The sequence below is a fragment of the Prunus dulcis genome, chromosome 4, assembly GCF_902201215.1.
Source record: "Prunus dulcis chromosome 4, ALMONDv2, whole genome shotgun sequence".
In the NCBI taxonomy this organism is placed as follows: Eukaryota; Viridiplantae; Streptophyta; class Magnoliopsida; order Rosales; family Rosaceae; genus Prunus; species Prunus dulcis.
In genome coordinates this window covers 13,170,838-13,191,908 of record NC_047653.1, presented here as the reverse complement: position 1 = coordinate 13,191,908, position 21,071 = coordinate 13,170,838, and the positions used below count along the sequence as shown (strand labels likewise).

At 35.4% G+C, this 21,071-nt stretch overlaps 5 protein-coding genes across 5 annotated transcripts; 4 read left to right on the top strand and 1 right to left on the bottom strand.

Moving 5' to 3' along the window:
* Positions 1-199: 199 nt before the first annotated feature.
* On the bottom strand, positions 200-5,204 carry LOC117624428 (glucose-6-phosphate/phosphate translocator 1, chloroplastic-like). Its single transcript, XM_034355664.1, has 6 exons — positions 4,961-5,204; positions 4,168-4,869; positions 3,501-3,726; positions 2,808-3,030; positions 1,720-1,933; positions 200-666 (listed from the first exon to the last, which is right to left on the bottom strand). The coding sequence occupies exons 2-6, from the start codon at positions 4,678-4,680 to the stop codon at positions 655-657; spliced, it is 1,188 nt and encodes a 395-aa protein (XP_034211555.1). The 5' UTR covers positions 4,681-4,869; positions 4,961-5,204; the 3' UTR covers positions 200-654.
* Positions 5,205-10,430: 5,226 nt separating this feature from the next.
* LOC117625414 (aspartic proteinase nepenthesin-2-like) lies at positions 10,431-11,810 on the top strand. Its single transcript, XM_034356967.1, has one exon. It carries the CDS (start codon positions 10,431-10,433, stop codon positions 11,808-11,810), a length of 1,380 nt encoding a protein of 459 aa, XP_034212858.1.
* Positions 11,811-14,449: 2,639 nt separating this feature from the next.
* Positions 14,450-15,829, top strand: LOC117625413 (aspartic proteinase CDR1-like). The gene has a single exon (XM_034356966.1). It carries the CDS (start codon positions 14,450-14,452, stop codon positions 15,827-15,829), a length of 1,380 nt encoding a protein of 459 aa, XP_034212857.1.
* Positions 15,830-16,628: 799 nt separating this feature from the next.
* LOC117625412 (mavicyanin-like) lies at positions 16,629-17,120 on the top strand. The gene has a single exon (XM_034356965.1). It carries the CDS (start codon positions 16,629-16,631, stop codon positions 17,118-17,120), a length of 492 nt encoding a protein of 163 aa, XP_034212856.1.
* Positions 17,121-20,233: 3,113 nt separating this feature from the next.
* Positions 20,234-20,827, top strand: LOC117625410 (chemocyanin-like). The gene has a single exon (XM_034356963.1). The coding sequence runs from the start codon at positions 20,234-20,236 to the stop codon at positions 20,825-20,827; it is 594 nt and encodes a 197-aa protein (XP_034212854.1).
* The last annotated feature ends 244 nt before the right edge of the window (positions 20,828-21,071 follow it).

Below are 21,071 nucleotides of genomic sequence, written 5' to 3'. Positions count from 1 at the left end.
CTTGTGACTCCACTTTATTAGAGGATATTGTATAAAAAGAACAAAAACCTTTTTATTATGACCATTGTAATAGCACAGCATCTGACCCACTGTCTTTGCTTTATCTTGGTCAAATATGTTTAATTAACATGAGTGGGTGATTAAACAATTAAAAAAATGCATTTGCAATTATCACAAAGCACACTTGAAACAAAACCTGCACCAAACAGATGCTGCCGACTTACATTAAATCCGAAATAGAAAAGCTCATGATTTCTAAAGCATACCCACCAACTCAAATGGAATATGCTCTATTCATAGTTTGAGATTCTAAACACGAAATGCGAATAAGCCTAAGGTCCACAAAGACATTTTGCTTTCTCAAAGCAGAGACAGTCTTGGATATTATTGAATTATTATTTCTCTCTCCAACCTGGTCAAATAAAAACGAAAAACCCGAAAAAAAAAACTGCCTAACTCCTTGTATAACAGGTGATTATGTTTGAATCATTATTAGTATCTACAATTACACTCTTGGTTCATATGACCAAAAATCCAGTAACCATGGATCTTCATAGAAACTCTTCCCCTGCCTCTGCCTACGCCAGAAATCGCCACCTCCCTTTCCCCGTCATTTATGTTACATGAACGTAAACCTCCTCGAGGCCAAGCTTCTCACTGCTTTGACTGAAGAAACAGGGAAATAAAATGATGTTTAGGCCAAAAGAGTAGATTGGATTTAGTATCAAAAAGGGAGAAACCAAGCATATTCCCAACATCATCTTGTCAGAGTCAACTATAGGCGCCTATCATACTCGACTTTAAATAATGGTGTAAAATTATGAAACAAACTTGTAAGTGCAAAGTAAAATTAGGTAGACTTTTATGGTCCAAGCAAAGAATGAAAGAGGCCACCTAACACTACATAAATCAACATCCTAATTAGTGGCAATGAACCTTGCCAGTATTTACATCAGGCACATCTAACACCCAAGTTGCTCTGGTTATGAGCCAAGGCTACACCTAACCTTTCATCAAGGTAGGGTAAAGAAAGTAGAAAGTCTAACTTAAAAAGATACACATAGTCTAAGGCTGCAATGCCAACACTATCATAAGCACGTGACACAACCCATACCTACAAAAATATCCCCCAAATACCTGTTGGCATTTTTAACATACAAACAAAAGCCACGCAAAGAAAGCAAGCAAATAATTTGTCCATATCTATAGAGTTGGCGAATTTGCATCAGAGAAAGTGTTGCAATATAATAACAATAGCTGGGCCACATCCTAACAACTTAAAATTCTGGAAATAATGGTAACATACAACAGTTTTGGTACAACAGTTTTCATTATTGTACGTGATTCAAACATATGGAGTTCAAACCTCTTTAAATGCAATCTCCCAATAAAAGATTAATTCTACATGTTGAGTAGTTTAACGAGAAATGTTAGGTTCATCATGGTATCAAAACGGGAGATCATTAGTTCAAATCCATGATACTATGACCTCACAATTTATGTTGAATCCCATGTGTTGGGGGAAAGAAGCCCACACGCAAAGGAGAATGTTAGAATATATAAACAACAATTGGTCTGTATTCTAGTAGTTAAAAGTTTTGGAAATAATGGCAACCAAAAATTTATCATGAATATCCAAAAAGTTAATAGGGGTAATAAAGCAGAAAAGGCTGTAAATAAAGTATGAACAATCAAGCTCAATGCATAACATGGGCTTACCTGGGAATACAAGAAAGTTCCGAAAATTGCAATAGCAGCTCCAAGAGCATTGACGGGCTGAACAGGTGTGTGGAATATGATGATGGAGGACACTATGACAGATATACGTTTCATGGTGTTTCCTATGCTAAATGTCAAGGGAGAAATCTCGTCCAGGGACATGTATGACACCTGGTTGTAGAGATGATAGAAGACACTCTGGGCCGCCATCCACCTATTATGTATAACCGACAGCAATTCATAAGTATAAGAAGGCATTTGTATAAGGGGATCATGGTGTCAACAAGAACAAAACAAAGTATTGCTCCTATATAGTGATTCAAGGTCAACAACATTTACAACACATGGTCTTTGCAACAACATTGCCAGATGTATCTTATTCTCCGTACAAGAAATAAACAGTATGGAATGCACAATATAATGATTAACAATAACAGCAGATATGGAAACAATTAAAAAATGAACACAGTTTCACTATTGGCTCATCTGATGAACACTTCCAAATACCAGTACACTGACGTAAAAAGACCCTGTAACATAAATAATGAAGCTACAAACATTCAGCAAAGAAGTGGATCGCAGGAACCTATTATAACTATCATTTCAATGCCAAAGAGTGTTCAAAACCTACTACTTTGCATGTAGAAAAAGTTCATGATCAGTAAAAATGAGATAATCTAATTAGATAAACTTCTAGCACTTACTACCTAGCCAAATGACTTGTCCCTTGCATCATGTGCATTCTATTATGGCCATTCAAGACATCTCTGGAAGTTAATTTTTTAGGTAGTAGACTCTAGAAGAGATTTGACTTTGGACAGATTGTGAATTTGGATTTAGTTAAGTGAAATAAGTGAAAATGCATTGAATTAACAAACAAATCCATACACTCCTAAAATAAACACATAAAAGTTGTGGTGTTTGGATTATAAGTTTTCATTGTTGATTTAGGGATCATGTGCCTTATTTTCTAACATGGTAAAACAAATGCATACCTAGAACTGAAGACGCCAAACAGTAGAAACATATCACAGTTGGTATGGGCAGGAACCAGGAAATATCACAGTTAGTAGATAGCATGTAATTACCATATTAAGTTGGGTCCAATTTGAGAGAAGGCCGTTTCAAATCCAGCTTTCCACATCGCAGGTCCCTCCACCGCAATTGCAAATGGTGTGAGAATTATGAGCGACAACATAGATAGACAGGCATAATAGTTCATCCCGCTAACAGACTTTCCCTTCATGCCCCGCTTTGAAAATATGTTACGAAAGACAAACGCCAGGTTAGATATCATGGCCCCCATAAATCCTGAAACAAACAGTAAAAAGGCAAATTTAACACTCTAGAACCTTAAAGAAAAACAAGCAAACTCATTTCAAACCTAAATAACTAGAAATTACAATTTAATGACAGAAATTTAAGTTTTAACCATAGCAAAACTCTGCAACTGGATAAAACTCATCCTGAAGGATAAAGAAGCATACAATATGAAGAGTGGAAATTTAATTTGGTTGCAGAAGAATATAAAGATAAGGTATGTAAATTACATGTTTAGATTTTAGATCTTTTTGATGAAATGTTAGCGCCTAACTAGCTTTATTGCAAAACTCCCTAACAACAAAGATGTTAATTTTAATATATATTGGTTTTCTTTTCCAGCGCAGCATGACCCAGATTGTAAAAGAAAGAGAACAGAGTACTAACAATTCAGAAAATAATAAAATCAATGAACCAAGAATTTTAACAATTCTGTTCCCTCTAGGAAAAAGAATAGTTACCTATCATGTTGAAGTTAAGCTCTGTCAAGGCAGCAAGACCACACCCACCGATGATTGGAAGGAGGGACAGGTAGACGGATGTAGGGAAGGACTCGCCCAACAGGAACCTTGAAACCAAAACACTGAAAGCTGGCTCTCCACTCTTGATGATATGAGTGAAAGAAACTGCAACCTTAGACATACTAACAGTCGCTGCTACATGCCCAATTGTATGTGCCACAGCAACCTGTTGTGAAAACAGCAACAAGAAAGTCACAACCAATAACCAAAAAAGAAAGCATAGAAATTTCAAGCAAAATGATAATAAACAGCGAAAGTCTAAGTCATCTGGCAAAAGACTTCAAAATTGTAAAACTCAGCAAACATTTGAGACCTCTCAAACAAAGGCAACCACTAAAGCTAAGGCATTATTTATTTCAATTACTCCTTTTCTTTTCACTACCAAAACATCACTTTTTTAATTTCCTTAATTTTCTCAGCAACCAAACAAAATGGTTATTTTCACAATAAAAGACATCCAAAAATCACAATTCACTTTCAATACCAAAACTTAAAGACCATAAAGCAGAACCAGTTAAAAACTTCACTTTCTATCATTCTCCTCCATTCTCAGAAAACCAAAAGAACAAAAACAGAGGAAACCAAAATAAAACCCAATTCAACTTACAGGAAACAGAGCCTTCCAGAAGTCCATATCAGTCTTGGGCACCTCAGCAATCCTAGTAGCCCAGGAGATCAACATGATCAAAGACCCACATGCCAAAGACAAAGTGGAGGTCAACCAAGGGAAGGGGTAGGCATTCAACACCTTCTTATTGTATATATTGAAAACCACGTTCAGAGCCCACCACATAGCAAAATACACACCGATCTTCAGCTTCTTCGCCGCCTCTGATCGAGTATCGGCCTTCGGAAGCTCGATGTTCGACTCGATCGGCTGCGATCGGTCGGCCTCGTAAGCTTGGCATTTGATCAAACTTGTTCGAGGCTTTGGAGACCCAAAACTCTCGATCGCAGACACATGTAAGGCCTTTTGCACTGAAATAACTGATCTCTGAGACTTTTGCACCGGAAGAGAGGGCAAAAGCAACGATCTTTGCATCGGCGGCCGAGTGCTTTGCCGCAAAAAGATATCAGACCCATTTGTTATAGTTGAGTATTGCTTCACAGAGCAGATCATGGTGAAAACAGCTTGAATTTCTGGCGTGAAAATTCAAGTGGGTTTTCTGTGAAACACAGAAAAAACCCAATACAGATCAATGGGTCAGAGTCGGAGAGAAGAGTTGGAACCCAATAACAATTCACGGCTGCTGAACAAAAAACAAAGGAGAGAAAAAGAAAACTTTGGCTTTGTTTGACCTGAAAAAAGCTTGAAAGTTGAACCCAAAACGGTAGATCTTCAATATGTAGTAAAGATCAAAGCTTTGAATAAAATAAAAAAGAAAAGAGTAGGAGAATACTTCTTTTTTTCCCTCAGATTTTATGATCGGGGTAGCTTTCGTAGAACAGAGTAATCTAATAAATATATGACAGCAGCGAGACAGAAATATTGAATTTTAATTTTGATTATTATTTCTTTTTGACGGTTGGGTTTGGTGGAAGGGGTTTGTTGGGTGTGTTTTGTGGGACTTTGAAATCTACAAATACAATGTCTTTCTTCTCTGAAATCTCAGTCCAGAGAGAAGTGTTACCAAATAGTCATGTGAGTGCGCATCTTTTGCTTTAAAGTATTTCGTCAACTTTCCCTGCTTTCACAGGAAGTACTACAAACTACAAACAATACGTTTTGGTTTCTAAATGGTATTTTGTAGGTTTCTATATGCTGCGGTTGGGTGTATTTGCTAGATTGTTCTCAATCTCAACAAACCATGTATTTATTTATTTTTGACAAATCGATATTCTAAACTACTATAATGTATGAAGACGTTAATCAAACTTTAGTGCAAGGGGCGGACACAATGTTTTAGTCCACGAGCCTATCCTACGCCTGCTCAAACAACCATGTCTTTCCATTTCACTAGGTCTAAATTGTGAGGGTGAGCAAAAAATTGGAGAGTCGTCAAAACCAACCAAATCGCCTAGTTGGGCCGGTTTATTAATTTTAGAGACCCTAAACAGAAATAAAAGTTGAAGCCGTTTATATTCAACACTTAAGGCCTATTTGTTATTTAACTATTCAAGTTGCATACCAAACAAGTTTTTGAATCTTAAAAATAGATTTAAGAACTCTTTGTTTTTAAGAAAAATCAAAGTTTTTGAGTTCCCTGTTTAAATAAGATACCAAACGCCCCCTTAACTGCTTTTGTCCAAAAATAAAAATAAAAAGTTCCACTTTTAGGTGCTAAGTTGGTTAGTTTAAATAAAAGAGAACCGCTATAAAAAAAAAAAAAAACTAAAGAAAAAGGCTCAAAAAATTTCAGAGTATGACTTTAAAAGTATCAGTCATACACCTAAAAGGCCTTTTAGGAAGTTTTATAGGAAGTTTTATTTTTCTGGAGGCCATGTGCAGTCGCCCAGTCCCACACTCTATATGAAGAACCCACAATACATTATGTAATTTTATCCATGCACCCAACCAAACCTATTAATTAGTAAAAGTAAAACAAAAGCAAGTAAAATAAAATTCCAACCCTAACACAAAATTTTTGGCTAAACCGAAACATTGTTTGAAAATCGATCCAAAGCCACTGGAACAACGTATCAACCCACACTTCCGTTATCTGATTGGAAGAACCATTGACCCAACCACTGGAAGCATTTGAACGAACAAGAAAGATCTATCCCGACATATTTTCACTAAAATCTTGATCCACATTTGGTGTTGATCTACCGAACAGAATCACAACCATCACGAAGACAAACTCGTGAAAAGCTTTTGAAAAAACTCAAGCAATCGACCTATAACTCATTTGGAAATTGGAGGCTTCCCAACTACCATTGGACACTCCATCCATTAAGAGTAGCTTGTTTTTTCCTATGCATGTAGGGTTTAGTTATTGTCTGAACAATGTTTAAGGTTTCGTTATTGTGAGAGGAAAAGTCAAAAGAAGTGGAAGTTTGACGAAGAAAGTGCTTCAGGTTGCATGGATGTGTGTTAGACTTATTGGATCTAGCGAGAAGATTTTACTTTTGATTTTAATGCTCCCTAAAGATGATTGGATAATCGGGTAAAATAGACAATTCACATTTTAAATTTCTCATATTTTAATGCAACACTTTGCTCCTTTACTAACCAGTGTGATTGTTTTTTTTTTTTTTTTTTTTCCTCTCTCTCTAATGATTTAGTTTTGCTAATTTATCTTTATTGAATTAGACTTTCTAAAGATTGACCTAGGATTTCAAATTTGACTGGGCTAAATTTAACTTACATATAAACATACTAAGAAGATAGAAAACTCAATCGTATGATGTAATTTGACTGGGCTAAATTTAACTTACATATAAACATACTAATAAGATAGAAAACTCAATCGTATGATGTAATTTCATTGATAACAACAAATAATAATACATCTAGTCAAGGGGGGACATAAATAATTTCTTCTACTTGTCTTTCTTTTTTTCCATTGGCTGTGCATTCAATTTTTTTTTTCCCTTATGTGTAGAGATGTGCAGCTTTCCTTTTCTCCATTTTATTCTTCACATGCACTGCAAGGAATTCCTTAGGATGGTAGCTTATTCAATTGGCTGGGCTATAATTTTTTTATGGGCTGGGAGAAAAAAGCCACCTGGGCTGTAACCCAGGTTAACCATGCCTATGGTCCGCCCCTGCTTTCTGTCATTAGCATTTTTCTAAATAAGATGTTTTTGTTGGTATTTTGAAAGGGCATAATTGTTGAAAATGCCCCATGTGGTTTTCAAATATTATCAGTTTGTCTCCTAACGTTTCAAATGACTCAATCTCCCCCCTGAACTTCCATTATGTGACCAAGGTTGCCCCATTCCGTTATGTTTAGGGTTTAGATAAAAACTATTAAATCAGCTGATGTGGCTGTTTGAATTTTAAAAAGGTTTTAAAAATTTAACCGTTTTATTTAATTAATTATTTTGGCTGTTTTATTTTATTTATAGCGGGGGTTATAAATATTTAATATTCATGTTTAATTTCTATATTGAATGCCTTAATTTTATGGTTGGTGAACTTTTCCGGTTGGTGAAGGTTACATGTTTTTGGATGCCTATAAAAGGCCTCTCCTCCTTCACATTTGGTACACACACAATACACTATCAGAATATCACATACACATTCTAATTCTCTCATTTTCTACTTTTACATATATTTTATATTTTATATTATTATTATTTTGGGCAATGGTTATATGACTTGGATACCTATATCTGTCTATAAACGTGCTCATAGCGGATCTTGAGTTTGTGTACAATGAGTCGTATCTTGGAGTCTTGTAGACCATCAATATCTGCACGTAGGGAGGCTACAAAGGCTTTAGGACAGCGTCTTTGATGTGCTTCACCGTACCAAACTCACCTTCTTACTTATTATTTATTTTCCTTTTATTTACATATTATTTTGTTTTCTTCAATTTCATTATACCTTAAAAACTTTTCAATTTATTTATATGTTATTTTATAATATAAATGTTTTGTATTTGGCTTTACGGAAAGAGGAAAATTATATTTTTTATAACAGTGGCATGGGTATTTTGGTAAAGTTAATTATTAAAAATTCAAAAATTCAAAAAAAATATAAAAAATAAAGATAAAAATGTCTTTTTTTTTTTCTTTCCCTAATCGTCAGCCTCCACCACCTTCTCCCTCATCTCAACTAGCCCCATCGCCTAACCAACCCACACCCAGCCAAAACCCACCCCACCTTCTCCCTTTTCTCTCTCTCCCGTCAACCCCCTCTCCCTAATTGTCAAAAGGCTCAAAACCCACAAACAAAATCATTAAATTGACATCAGATTTTGCATATGTGGCAGTCCATATCTCCCTTGGTGGTTGTCAAAGAAAGAGAGAGAATTGGGAGGAGAGAGACATAGGGTGAATTGTTGGTTAGGGTTTGATGATGTCGAAGAGAGGAGGAGATGGTGGAGGGCGAGTTGGGTTTTTAGCTGCCAAAGAGACATGGGGGGAATGGGAGAGAAAGAGGGAGAGAGAAGGAAGAGGGGTTGCTGGGTTTTTTTGGTATCTTTGTTTTGACAGAGGAATAGGGAGGAGGAAAGTGGTTGGTTGGGTGGTGGGGCTGGTTGTGATGAGGGAAAAGGTGATGGGTGTTGATAATTAAGGGAGAAAAAAAAAGAGGAGATACTTTTATCTTAATTTTTTTACCTATTTAAAATAATTTCAATAATTTTTACATTTAATTTGAATTTTTAAATTTTTAATAGTTAAATTTACCAAAATACTCATGCCACGTCAGCTGATTTAACGATTTTTATATGAAAACTAACGGACTAGGGCAACCTTGGTCACATAATGAAAGTTCGGGGGGGGGGGGAAAAATTGAGTCATTTAAAACTTCAGGAGGCAAACTGAGACTATTTGAAAACCACATGGGTCATTTCAACCAATAAGCCTTTTGAAAGTTTAACCAGATGCTTATTATCCTTTTGTAGATATAGACAGATGAGAGAGCTTCAAATAAGCTACTGTTTGTGGAACCTACTATAAGTTGTATTTTATGACTCCAACTGTCAATTTTAGCATCTTTGTTCAAAGATCATTTGTGTAAAAATTCAACATCGAAAATCATTTGATTAAATGTTTGTCTGGTTTTTGAAAAAAGAAAACAAGAAAAACCATGTTCGTCTACTTGTTTTATAAAAAAAATTATGTCTTATTGGTTTACGATTTAATAATTTTTGTGATGATTTTCTATGAATGACAACTTCAAAAATAGACAATTTGGATCATTAAATACAATGCGGAATGAGTTTCAAAAGCTTTCACCCAAATAAACTTATTTAAGAGATACCTCAATGGAATGTGACCCATAGATAGATGTGAATTTTTCTGGTTTTAATTTTAACTCCAGTTAGGCGAGCGCACCAAAAGGACAATTAAATTCATACAATTAAGTTCATATGAGAGAGGTAAGGTCTAGCTTAGTGGAAAATGGCCTTGACTTAAAGACCAGTGATCTCTGGTTCGAACCCCATGACACCTTGGCAGGGTGTGTTAGAGAAACCTCCATACATTTATAGTTTAGACTATCACTTGTATTAAAAAAAATGTTAGAGAGAGAGAGAGAGAGAGAGAGAGAGAGAGAGAGAGAGAGAGAGAGAGTATTACTTGGGAATAATTTGGTCAATAGGTTCGTGTATGCTAACCAATATATAAGACATTCCATCACATTTGCTTAAGAATGCGTTTGAGTCCAAAACATAGAGACTAAATTGGAGGATATGGTAAGATTCATGAAAAAAATGGTAAAAAAATTGCCAATATAGGATCTCTATAACATTCTGATGTGTTTGTGTGCTTTTGGGTACTTACAATGAACAACGAGTCGTCTATATATAATATTTAAACTCATCATGGCGGAGCATACATCCTTCTCTTATTAACAATGAATTATCCCATCAAGTAGAATGTGATTAATAGTTGTGAAAAGAAAGTGTATAAAAATTTCAACAACTTCTTAATTTTTATGGAATTTTTAATTGGTGAAATTCAATGAAATATCCAAAGGATGTAGACAAAGATGTACAATACAAGGGAAAATGCTGACATAAAAGGGAGAAAAACATTTACATAAAGGGAGGAAAAGATTTAAATTTAAATGGAAAATTATTGGCAAAAAAGAAAAAAAGGATTTATATGGAACTAACAAACAAAACGTTTATGCGTTTCTAAACTGTGTATGTTTTACCAAAAAAAAGAAGGAAAAAAAAAAAAAAAACAAACAGTGCTTTGACAAATATATAAGTGTAGCTAAAATGCTTCGTAGACTCACTCTTGAACACCAAAATGAGTGGAGCCCATCCTTTTCTTGTCACAAGTCTCTTCCTTTGCCTCATCTCAATCTCCACATTCCATCCAACATATTCGAAACTGAATGGTGGTTTTAGCCTCAAGCTCATCCCTAGAGACTCTCCTGAATCTCCTTTATACCCTGGAAACCTCACTGTAGTTGAACGAATTCAAAGAATGATCAAGTTCACCGAAGCCAGGGCTCACATTTTGGACTTGATTTCATCTTCAAATTATTCCACCATAGAACCTAACAATCTTAGTTTGATTCGTGACAGCTTCTTTTATATGGTGCAGGTTGGCATTGGGACCCCGGTTGAGTTCCAGTTCCTACTTATGGACACTGGCGGCGGCCTAATTTGGACCCAGTGCCAACCTTGTATTAATTGTTACCGACAAACTAAAACTCACATTTTTGTTCCAAGCCAATCGAGCACTTATCGAAGGCTTCCTTGCGACCACTTTCTTTGCCATGGTGATCTTCCTTTGTACAAATGTGTTAACGATGAATGTGTCTACAACATTGGCTATGGTGGTGGGTCATCAACTCGAGGTGTTGTTTCTTTTGAAACGTTCACATTCCCATTGGACGCCACTAGAACTATCGATAACATGATCTTCGGTTGTTCGAATGATAATCGAAACATTCAATTCTCGATACATGGTGTGATTTCGGGGATAATGGGGTTGAGTTTGAGCCCTGATTCACTGGTGTCCCAATTGGCTGATCAAACCCAGAGACGTTTCTCTTATTGCTTGGTCCCTTTTACTGAAGCACAAATGCAACCTAGTGTGCTAAGGTTTGGGGATACCATACCCTTACCATCTTCAAATGTTTACACAACTCCATTTGTCACACCAGGAGGATCAAATTATTACCACTTAAATCTGTTGGACATAAGTGTTGGAATGCGCCCGTTAATGTTTCCACCGGGCACCTTTACGGCTAGGATAGGTTTTTCCGGTGGTTTCTTCATCGACTCCGGTGCCCTAATCTCCCAACTTGATCAAAATCTCGTTAATGAACGCAACGTGTACCGAGAGGTGATGAGGGCATTTCAGAATCATTATGATTCTTTCCATCTTCAAAGGCTGGGTAGAGTGCCTGAAGGGTTCCCATTATGTTACAAATATCCTCCCGAATTTAATCAATTTGCCTCCTTGACGTACCAGTTGGAAGGTGGTAATTATGTTGTTGATCCAAAGTATGTGAATTTCTATAATACTCAGGCAGGTTATTTTTGCGTAGCAATGATGCCAGGAACTGGGAAATCTATACTAGGAGCATGGCATCAACAAAATATGAGGGTCACCTACAATGGCGCCATCAACTCACTCCAATTTTCTACCGAAACTTGTGCTAATGACCATCCTTAAATGATTGTAGTGTTCTAAGCTTGTTTTCTTCTTTTCTTTGTTGTTCCTTTTGTTTTATATTGCATTGGCTAGTTTGGTGTTTTGAAACTTCTTAATAATTTGCAACAAAGTTATGGGAACTAAATTTTGCTTCTTCAATGTATTGTGCAAGACATTTGATCATTACTTGCAAGAATATGAGTACAAGTTTTTTTTTTGTTTTGTTTACAAAATGATATCTTACTATTCTACGGGGACGGGCCTAAATTCGGTTGCAAAGGGGTTGACACGCACTGTTGGCCAATTGGCCAAACCTATATATGCCACAAATTGTTTATTTGAACCCTCACATTTCTTTTTTGCACTTTTGGCCCCCCCCCCTCCCCCTTTTTTTTTTTTTTAAATATACAAAATGAATTTCTTCTTCTTCATCATATAGCCTATGCAATTCATAAGAAAACCATACTTAAGCCAAGCGTCTCCAATCAAGCCTTCTTAATTAGGCATCAAAATGAAAGAAGAAAAGAATCCATTAATAAGAAATGATCTTAAAAACCAAACAAGAAACTTGAATAGAGATCCCCAAAGCAGAAGAATTTGATTTGGGGAAGGGTACTTATCTCATTCCGCTAGTTGCATAATCTCCAATAAGGGTCAGACTCTTTGAGAACAATTTTTCCTTGAGAAAGCAACAAAAAAAAATAACTTTTTATCATTAATTTCTTATTTTTAAAGAAAAAGAATATGCAGTATCAACATTTTAGTATTTGGATGGTTTTTTTAATGGGGTGACAAATTCAGATTAAAAGTTACGCATATTCAAGCAAAGAAAAATCAAGAGTAGAGGATCGGGATTCAACTCGTATTTAAACATTTGTGGTTTTTTTTTAAATAAAAAAATAACAAAAGCGACATTGTAATTTTTGATTTAGGTGTTATCACTTTTGTCCTTGTCACCAAGTTAGCATTAATATAAGAGTGCTGTTATTTCCACCTCATGTCCTATTTCCTCACCTATATTTTCCCACCCATTTAAATTTGAAAAAACACAATCCTATCTTTCCACCAACCATTATTCCTAAAATACCTTTTAATTATTAATTCAAGCATTTCCACCTCTTTCAATCCAGTATGCCAAGGAGGAAGGTTATTGTCTGCCCTTAACAAAGCAACCGACATGGGTAATCCATACTGCAAAAAAGTATGAGCTAATGAATACAAGCACTTGAAGTCTTGACATATTCATCATGGAGTGGTCAACTCATGTGAGCAGCGAGGAGCAGCAAGAATGGCGTGGAGGAGAAAAGATGGTGGTTATGGGCACAAACGGACACCTAGAGTGCGTATCTTAGGCTAAGCAGAGGTGCAATATGCAGCACCTATAATGTCTTTTCCGGTGAAGGGAGATGCAGCTCCTTGCACCTTAATAGGTCCGCCAGTGGTTATGGTGTCACTGTGTGTGTTGTTGGAGGGAGGAGAAGAAGACGATGGGTCTTAATGCTTTTTTTATTTCCTTTTTGTCAAACGGTAGAATAGGTGGTTATGTGAGTTTAGGTTTTTTTCCCTAAGTTCTTAAAAGTCATTTTACAAATGGATAAATTTGTCTTTAAATTTTTTAAGATAAGGTGGGTGGGGAAAGTACAGAGGGTGAAAATAGTAGCATTCTAATATTATTACATGTCTTTTTATGTATGTTTAAAATGTCTGTGCCAAAGGGGTCTAACCCAGTGGAAAAGGGCCTTGACTTGTAGACCAATGGCCTCAAGTTCAAACCTCCATGGCATCTTGATAGTGTGTGTGTGAGAGAAACTCCCCTCTCCTTTGTAATTTAGACTTGTATTAAAATAAATAAATAAAACGCCGGTTAGCACTATTAATATTCTTTAGTTTATTTATATTACACTGAATTTTTGGGGATCTCATCCCTTACTATATTTAATGAATTTCATCATATCTGAGCTTTTGGTTGGTTGTTTAAATGATTAATCCTAACTCTGGTTGAAATATATGTTTCCGTCCGATGTAGAAAATGATTTTCACAAAGTCTCATGCCAAATAGGTTCTACTCGAGCTCTAGCAATGTAAGAAATCATTCTTTTTCCAGTTTTGGGGTATACATATGTGCTAAGTTTTCTATCTAGATTCACTGTAAAAAGTCATCACCATACATGGTAATTGGTAAGCAGGTTTGCATGGCAATCCAATTTCTCAATCCTCTTTTATACCAATATTTGAATTTTTTTTTCCTATCAGTTTAATTCCTTTCTTAGAAGTCGATATGAACCCCAAGTTAATTTTTTCTTGTGTTTTTTTCCTGCATGTTTTATGTATCCATAATATATATTTTCAATTTTCTTTATGGATTTAGTGAAAAAAAATTCCATTTTTTCCATTTTTTCCATTTTTTTAATGTTCACATAAAGATATAAAAGGGAGAAAAAGACTTACATGGGAAAATCCTTATATAAATAAAAGGAGAAAAAAGATTTCCATGTACGGGAATAAATGTGTTATTAAATTGGCCATGATATTGTTCACAAAAAAAAGAAAAGAAAACAGCCTAGATATGGTGCTTTGACGACTTAACATATATATGCATTTGGATATTACTTTATAAGTCTAGCTATCGTAGTCCCCAAATGCTTCATACATTAACCAAAATGGCTGGAGTCTCATCTATTCTTGACATAACTCTCTTTCTTTGTCTCATCACAATCTCTGCATTCCATCCAACATATTCAGAACCAAATGGTTTCAGCCTCAAGCTCATCCCCAGAGACGCTCCTGAATCTCCTTTATACCCTGGAAACCTCACTCTACTAGAACGAATTCAAAGAATGATCAAGTTCTCCGAAGCCAGATCTCACTATTTGGACTTAATTTCATCTTCAAATTCCACCGTAGGAATTGACAATATAAGTCTTACTTTGCTTCGTGACAACTTCTTCTACATGGTGCAAGTCGGCATTGGATCCCCAGCCACACTTGTGTTCCTACTTTTGGATACCGGCGGCAGCCTAATTTGGACGCAGTGCAAACCTTGTCAAAATTGTTACATACAAGCAACTCCCATTTACGATTCAACACAATCATGGAGTTATCGAAAGCTTGCTTGTAACCACCCCTTTTGTCAAGGTCCCCGGGCCCTTTACCAATGTGTTAACGATGAATGTGTCTACAACATCAATTATGGTGGTGGGGCATTGACTAGAGGTATAGCTTCTATTGAAATATTTACATTTCCATTTAACATCACAACCACTGTACGCATCGCTGACATAGTCTTTGGTTGTTCGAACGTCAATCGAAACATTCAATTTGCGAAAAATGGTGTCATTTCGGGGGTGTTGGGGTTAAGCTTGAACCCTGATTCACTGTTGTCCCAGTTGGCTGATCAAACCCAAAGACGTTTCTCATATTGCTTGGTTCCTTTTACTGAAGCACAAATGGCTCCTAGTGTGGTAAGGTTTGGGGATGATATACCCGCACCACCTGGAGGTATTAGCACAACTCCTTTTGTTACACGACCAGGATCTCCATTTTACAACTTAAATCTGTTGGATATAAGTGTTGGATCACGCAAGTTAGGGTTTCCACCGGGTACCTTTGCATATAGTCAAAGTGGTACCCGTGGTTTCTTCATTGATTCAGGTGCCCTAATCTCTCAACTTGATCAAAATGCCAATGGACGTAACACGTATCGGGAGGTTATAGGGGCATTTCAAAACTATTATGATTCTCTCCATCTTACAAGAATTGGTCGAGTGCCTGAAGGGTTTCAATTATGTTACAGCTATGCGCCGCAATTTAATCAATTTGCGTCCGTGACATACCATTTTGAGGGTTCTAATTATGTTGTTGATCCAAGATATGTGAACTTTTATAATCACGAGGCAGGTTATTTTTGTGTAGCAATGATGCCAGGAAATGGGAAATCTATACTAGGAGCATGGCATCAGCAAAATATGAGGCTCATCTACGATCTCAACACCAATGCGCTCCAATTTGCTCCTGAAATTTGTGCTAATGACAATCCTTAATTGATTGTATTTTGTATTCTTCTCAGCTCTCTTTCTTCTTTTCTTTGGTTCCTTTTACTTTGCATTGCAGTTGCCTGTTTGGTGCTGTGAAATTTCTGAATAATTTTTTGGAACCAAGTTTTTGCTTCTTCAATAAATTGTGCAACATAAGATATTATATAGCCTCATCAACAAATATGTAAATTGTGCAATCGAGTCCTAGTATGTTTAATTCGGGCCTGCATGTAGCTCTTTTGGGCCTTTAGACCCACTCTACCAAAAGAATAGTGTTTTTTTATCCCCCCAAACGCCACTCTTTTTTAGTACAAGCAATTGGGGAAGGGAGTTTACATAAATTATCATTTGGTGCTTGGTGCTTTCAAACTTCCATCCACGTAGATAAAGGTGAAAGAGCCCAACCAAAAAAGCTATAGCCCACTGACCTTCTCCATAAATACCTAGATATTTGTTTAATTTAATCAAATCCTTAGTTTGTCTGTTAGTATAAAATTAAGGGCTTTAGACTCGCAACCAAGAAGCCTACAGACTTGTTGAAATCCAATATGGCCAAGGAGAAAGGAAATTAAGGAAATTGGTTAACTATTTGGTAAAACACATATTTCCTACCAGTATTTGGAAACCTTTTCCATTTAGAAATGGGCTTAAACACAAGGATATGCAAGGCCACACACACACTAACTTCCACGTAAAATTTCAGTCAGCTATCATTTGATCTCTTTGTGCTGTTTAATTCGCCCTCCTTTGTTTTCTCTAGTCATTTGCTTTCATGAAAAGTATTACACTGAGATTTTTGGTGACAATGGCTCTCTATGGTGTTTGTTTTGGTGCTGTTTATAGAGTTGGTGACTCTAATGGCTGGACTTCTAGAGGCCTTGTTGATTACAATGAGTGGGCTTCAACAAAAGACTTCCATGTCAACGACACCCTCATATTTACTTACAACAATCAATTCCATAATGTGATGCAAGTTACCAACCAAGATTTCCAATCTTGCAATACAACCTCTGCTATGGCAACCTACACCTCTGGCTCTGACACTGTCACCCTTAATAGGTCCGGCCATTTTTACTTTCTCTGTGGTACTCCTGGACATTGCCAAGCCGGACAAAATGTCGACATCAACGTCACGCTGCCTATATCTGCAGATGGATCGTTTGCAAGCCCAATCCTGGCACCTTATGGAGCATCGCCTTCTTCTGAAGTGGTGTTTCTAAGCAGTGCTTCTACTCTTCATCTTTCGAAGCTTGAGTTCACCACTGTTGTGTTATGTGTTTTGGGTTTTGTACTTTAGACAGGTTTCTTAATATTATTGTACGTACGGGTGTTAATGTTTCAATTCCTGGGGTAGATGAGGATGTAGGGTTTTTTTTGGGTCGGAAGATGAGGATGTAGGGTTAGGTTTGATAGATAACATTTGTCAATTTATTTAGGTTTCTATATTTTTTGATTTGTGTCCCTGTGTCACTGCTTTGTACTACAAAATTAAACAACTAATTTTGCAGCAATGAACTTTCTCATATAATTTATATATGCCACAAAAGAAGGCCGAAACTTTAACTAAAAACAACCAAATCTAAATAAGGGGTTACCTTAATAAGTTTTTAGCAATAAGCCCATTTTGCATCTATCTATATATATAAAGTAAAAGGTATAGAATGGTGAAACATTCAAAATACTAGAAATACCCTTGGTTAATGCAAATATTAAGAATTGAAATTATTAATTAAATGAGGATAATATGGTAAATTCACACTTTTTCATATTAAAAAAATTTTTAAAAAAAGAAAAATAAGATAATGAATCCTATTTTTGTGGAATACAACTATCCATTATCTTTTTTTAATTCTAAAATAAATTTAAATTAAAAAAAAAAAAAGCCTCTTGTAGGCGCGAAAGCGTGTGCGAGAGGCTAGTAATGTATACAATTACCCATATAGAGACTATTTAGAAGTAAAACCCAAAACTAGCCACTTATCATTTTTCAATTGGTTTTAGAAATTTTTTAACACATTAAGAACTAATTAGAAAATAACAAGTGGCAAGTTTTGAGGTTTTCCCTCCAAATAAACTCTAGGGAGAATTATATAATATGTCATGCTAAAATGGGCCTATTAATGAAAAGCCCTTAGTTTCTACATGTGATTTTGATAAACATAGGTATTCATCATCATAAATAAATAAATAAAGGATTAAAAAAAGAAAAGAAAAGAAAAGCCTTTTGGTCCTTCATGGAAAAAGAAAAGAAAAAGAAATAAACTTCTTGTGGGCAAGCACTTGAGAGTTGTCGTCATAACGTGAGTGGGAGAATACATAATAGAACTTCATATTCCCTTCGCACATTAAAAATGTGTAATCTATATATATAAAGCAAAAGGCAGAGAATGGTGAAACATTCAAAATACCAGAAAATACCCTTGGTTAATGCAAACATTAAGAATTCAGATTATTAATTAAATGAGGATAATACAGTAAATTCACATTTTTTCATATTTAAAAAAAGAAAAAGAAAAAGAAAAAGCAGATAATGGATCCTATTTTTAGGGAACACAACTACCCATTATCTTTTTTAATTCTAAAATAAATTTAAATTTTTTTTAAAAAAAGCCTCTTGCAGGCGCGAAAGCGCGTGCAGGGAGGCTAGTTTCAATAAAGAATTAAGTTAACCCTTGAACAATTTAATTATATAGGGTGAATACATACACATTGGTTGAAAAAATAATCATTCTTCGTTTTCAGTTAACCAATATATATTTGCAGCCTTGACCCAAAAAAAAAATATTATTAAAAAAATACATACGTATGTATATAATATGAGTATTAAATGGGAAAATGCTAAATTCTTTTACCGGTAAAAACTAAAAAGGAGATAATAGAAACTCGGGTAATGGCCTAACAGTAATGGATAATGCTCTAAACTACTATTATTGAGAAATGAAAATCACGGAAAAGAAAAATTAATAGAAAAAGGGGTATCTACAGAGTGCAGCCGCACGGCTATACTCAATTTTTTTTTAATTAATAGTATAGACGCGCGGCTATAATCGGGTTTTTAAATTTTTTTTAATAAATAGTACAGCCATGCGGCTATATTCTTTAAAGTATAGCCCGACAGCTATACTACATTTTTAATTTTTTTAATACTTAGTATAGCCAAACGGCTATACGTCTAAATATAATGTACTTAAAAAAATTTTAAAAAAAAACCTCACAATACCACTCCTAACCTCCACTTCACTTTCATTCAAAACCCAGAACAGCTCCCACTTACTACTATACCAATAAATATTTCTTTAAAATTGTCCTTCTTGGTTGCAAAGGGATTGAAAAATCACTATCTCGTATTTTTGTTACAACAAAAAAGAAATAATCTTAGCAAATTTTATTTATCAAAATTTTGGCAAGTTACAACTAAAAAATTAGGTCACTATATGATAGTTTTATTTAATTTATTTAATATATATTATTTTTAATCAATAATATGCGAGAATTATGTGTATAATACGTGAATTTGTGTGTATTATTAAAAAATTTTGTAAAAAATACGTGTACTAAAAATAAAAAATATGTACATACGCATACAAAACATGTATTATACGTTTGCTTTTTAAAAAAATGTGTATTTTACCAAATCTTTAGGATGTGTACGTAAAATGAAAATATTCTTGAAAAATACGTACGTACGCATATAATGCGAGTATTAAACGTGAAAATGCTAAACACTTCATATGGGTAAAAACTCTGGAAAAATAAAAACTAAAAATGGGATAATAGAGACTCGGGTAATAGACTAATAGTAATGGATAATGCTCTAAACTACTTTTATTGATAAATGAAAATCAAGGAAAAGAAAAAATAATAGAAAAAAAGGATATTTAAAGATTATAGCCGGGCGGCTATACGCAGGTTTTTTTATTTTTTTAATAGACAGTATAGCCGGCGGGGTTTTTATTTTATTTTTTTAAAATCGTACAGCCGATAGGCTATAATCTTAAAATATGATATTTTCCGAAAGTACAGCCATGCGGCTATACCGGGGATGTTTTTTTACTTTTACACAGTTGTTCTATGGGAACAATCCAGCTATTATCTGACAGATGAGCGCTAGTTCAATTTGGATACGGATAAAAAAGAAAATGCAATTTAAATTGGGTTTGGGCCATTCAAAATTTATAATTAACTCTGTTATGAAAAATGAAAAAATAAATAAATCCTATTGTAAATACTAGTTGGAAACCTACTCCATGTTGGAGTCGGCTAATAGATACACACTATATATGCAAGGGCACCCCTAGTCTACTCTCACGCAAAAATTTCAATCAGCTCTTCGTTCCTTTTACACAAATTTGATCAATCACTCGATCATTTTTCTGCTCTTTAATCCGCTCTCCTTTTTGTTGTCTACTCATGGCTTCGGAAAAAAGTACACTGATTTTCTTGGTTATGCTTGCTTTATGTGGCGTTTGTTTTGGTGTTGTGTATAGAGTTGGTGACTCTAGTGGGTGGTCTTCTAGAGGCCTTGTTGATTACAACGAGTGGACTTCAACAAAAGACTTCTATGTTGGCGACACAATCATATTTGCTTACAACAATCAATTCCACAACGTGATGCAAGTTACTAACCAAGATTACGAATCTTGCAACCCTACTTCTCCGATCGCAGTCTATACCTCGGGATCTGACAACATCACCCTTGATGGGCCTGGCAACTTTTACTTTTTGTGTGGTGCTCCTGGCCATTGTCAAGCCGGACAAAGGGTGGAGATCATGGCCACCCTACCTACACCAGATGGCTCTTTTGTAAGTCCAAGCCCGGCACCTTATGGATCCTCACCTTCAGCTTCTCATTCAAAAGTGTCGCCAAGCTCTGAACAAAGTAGTGGTCCTGCTCCTCATTCTGAAATGATGTCGCCAAGCTCAGCTCTAAGCATTCATTTTTCGAAACTTGGGTTGGGTGTCACCGTGTTTGTGTTATCTACTCTTTTGGGTCCTGTATTTTAGATATGTTTATTCTTAGTATAGTAGACATGCTAATGTTTCATTCAATTCATGAGGTAGATATATAAGATGTAGTTTTAATGCTTTGACATATAACATAGTTTTGAATAAATTGTTTGATTTATTATATTTGTTAATTCAAATGGGTTTTCAAACGTACCTGCCGAAATAAACTCCAATATATGCTTTTTTGGATTCTGTCATACAAGTTTTCTTTCTCATCAATACTAAAAAGAACAAGTTAAAC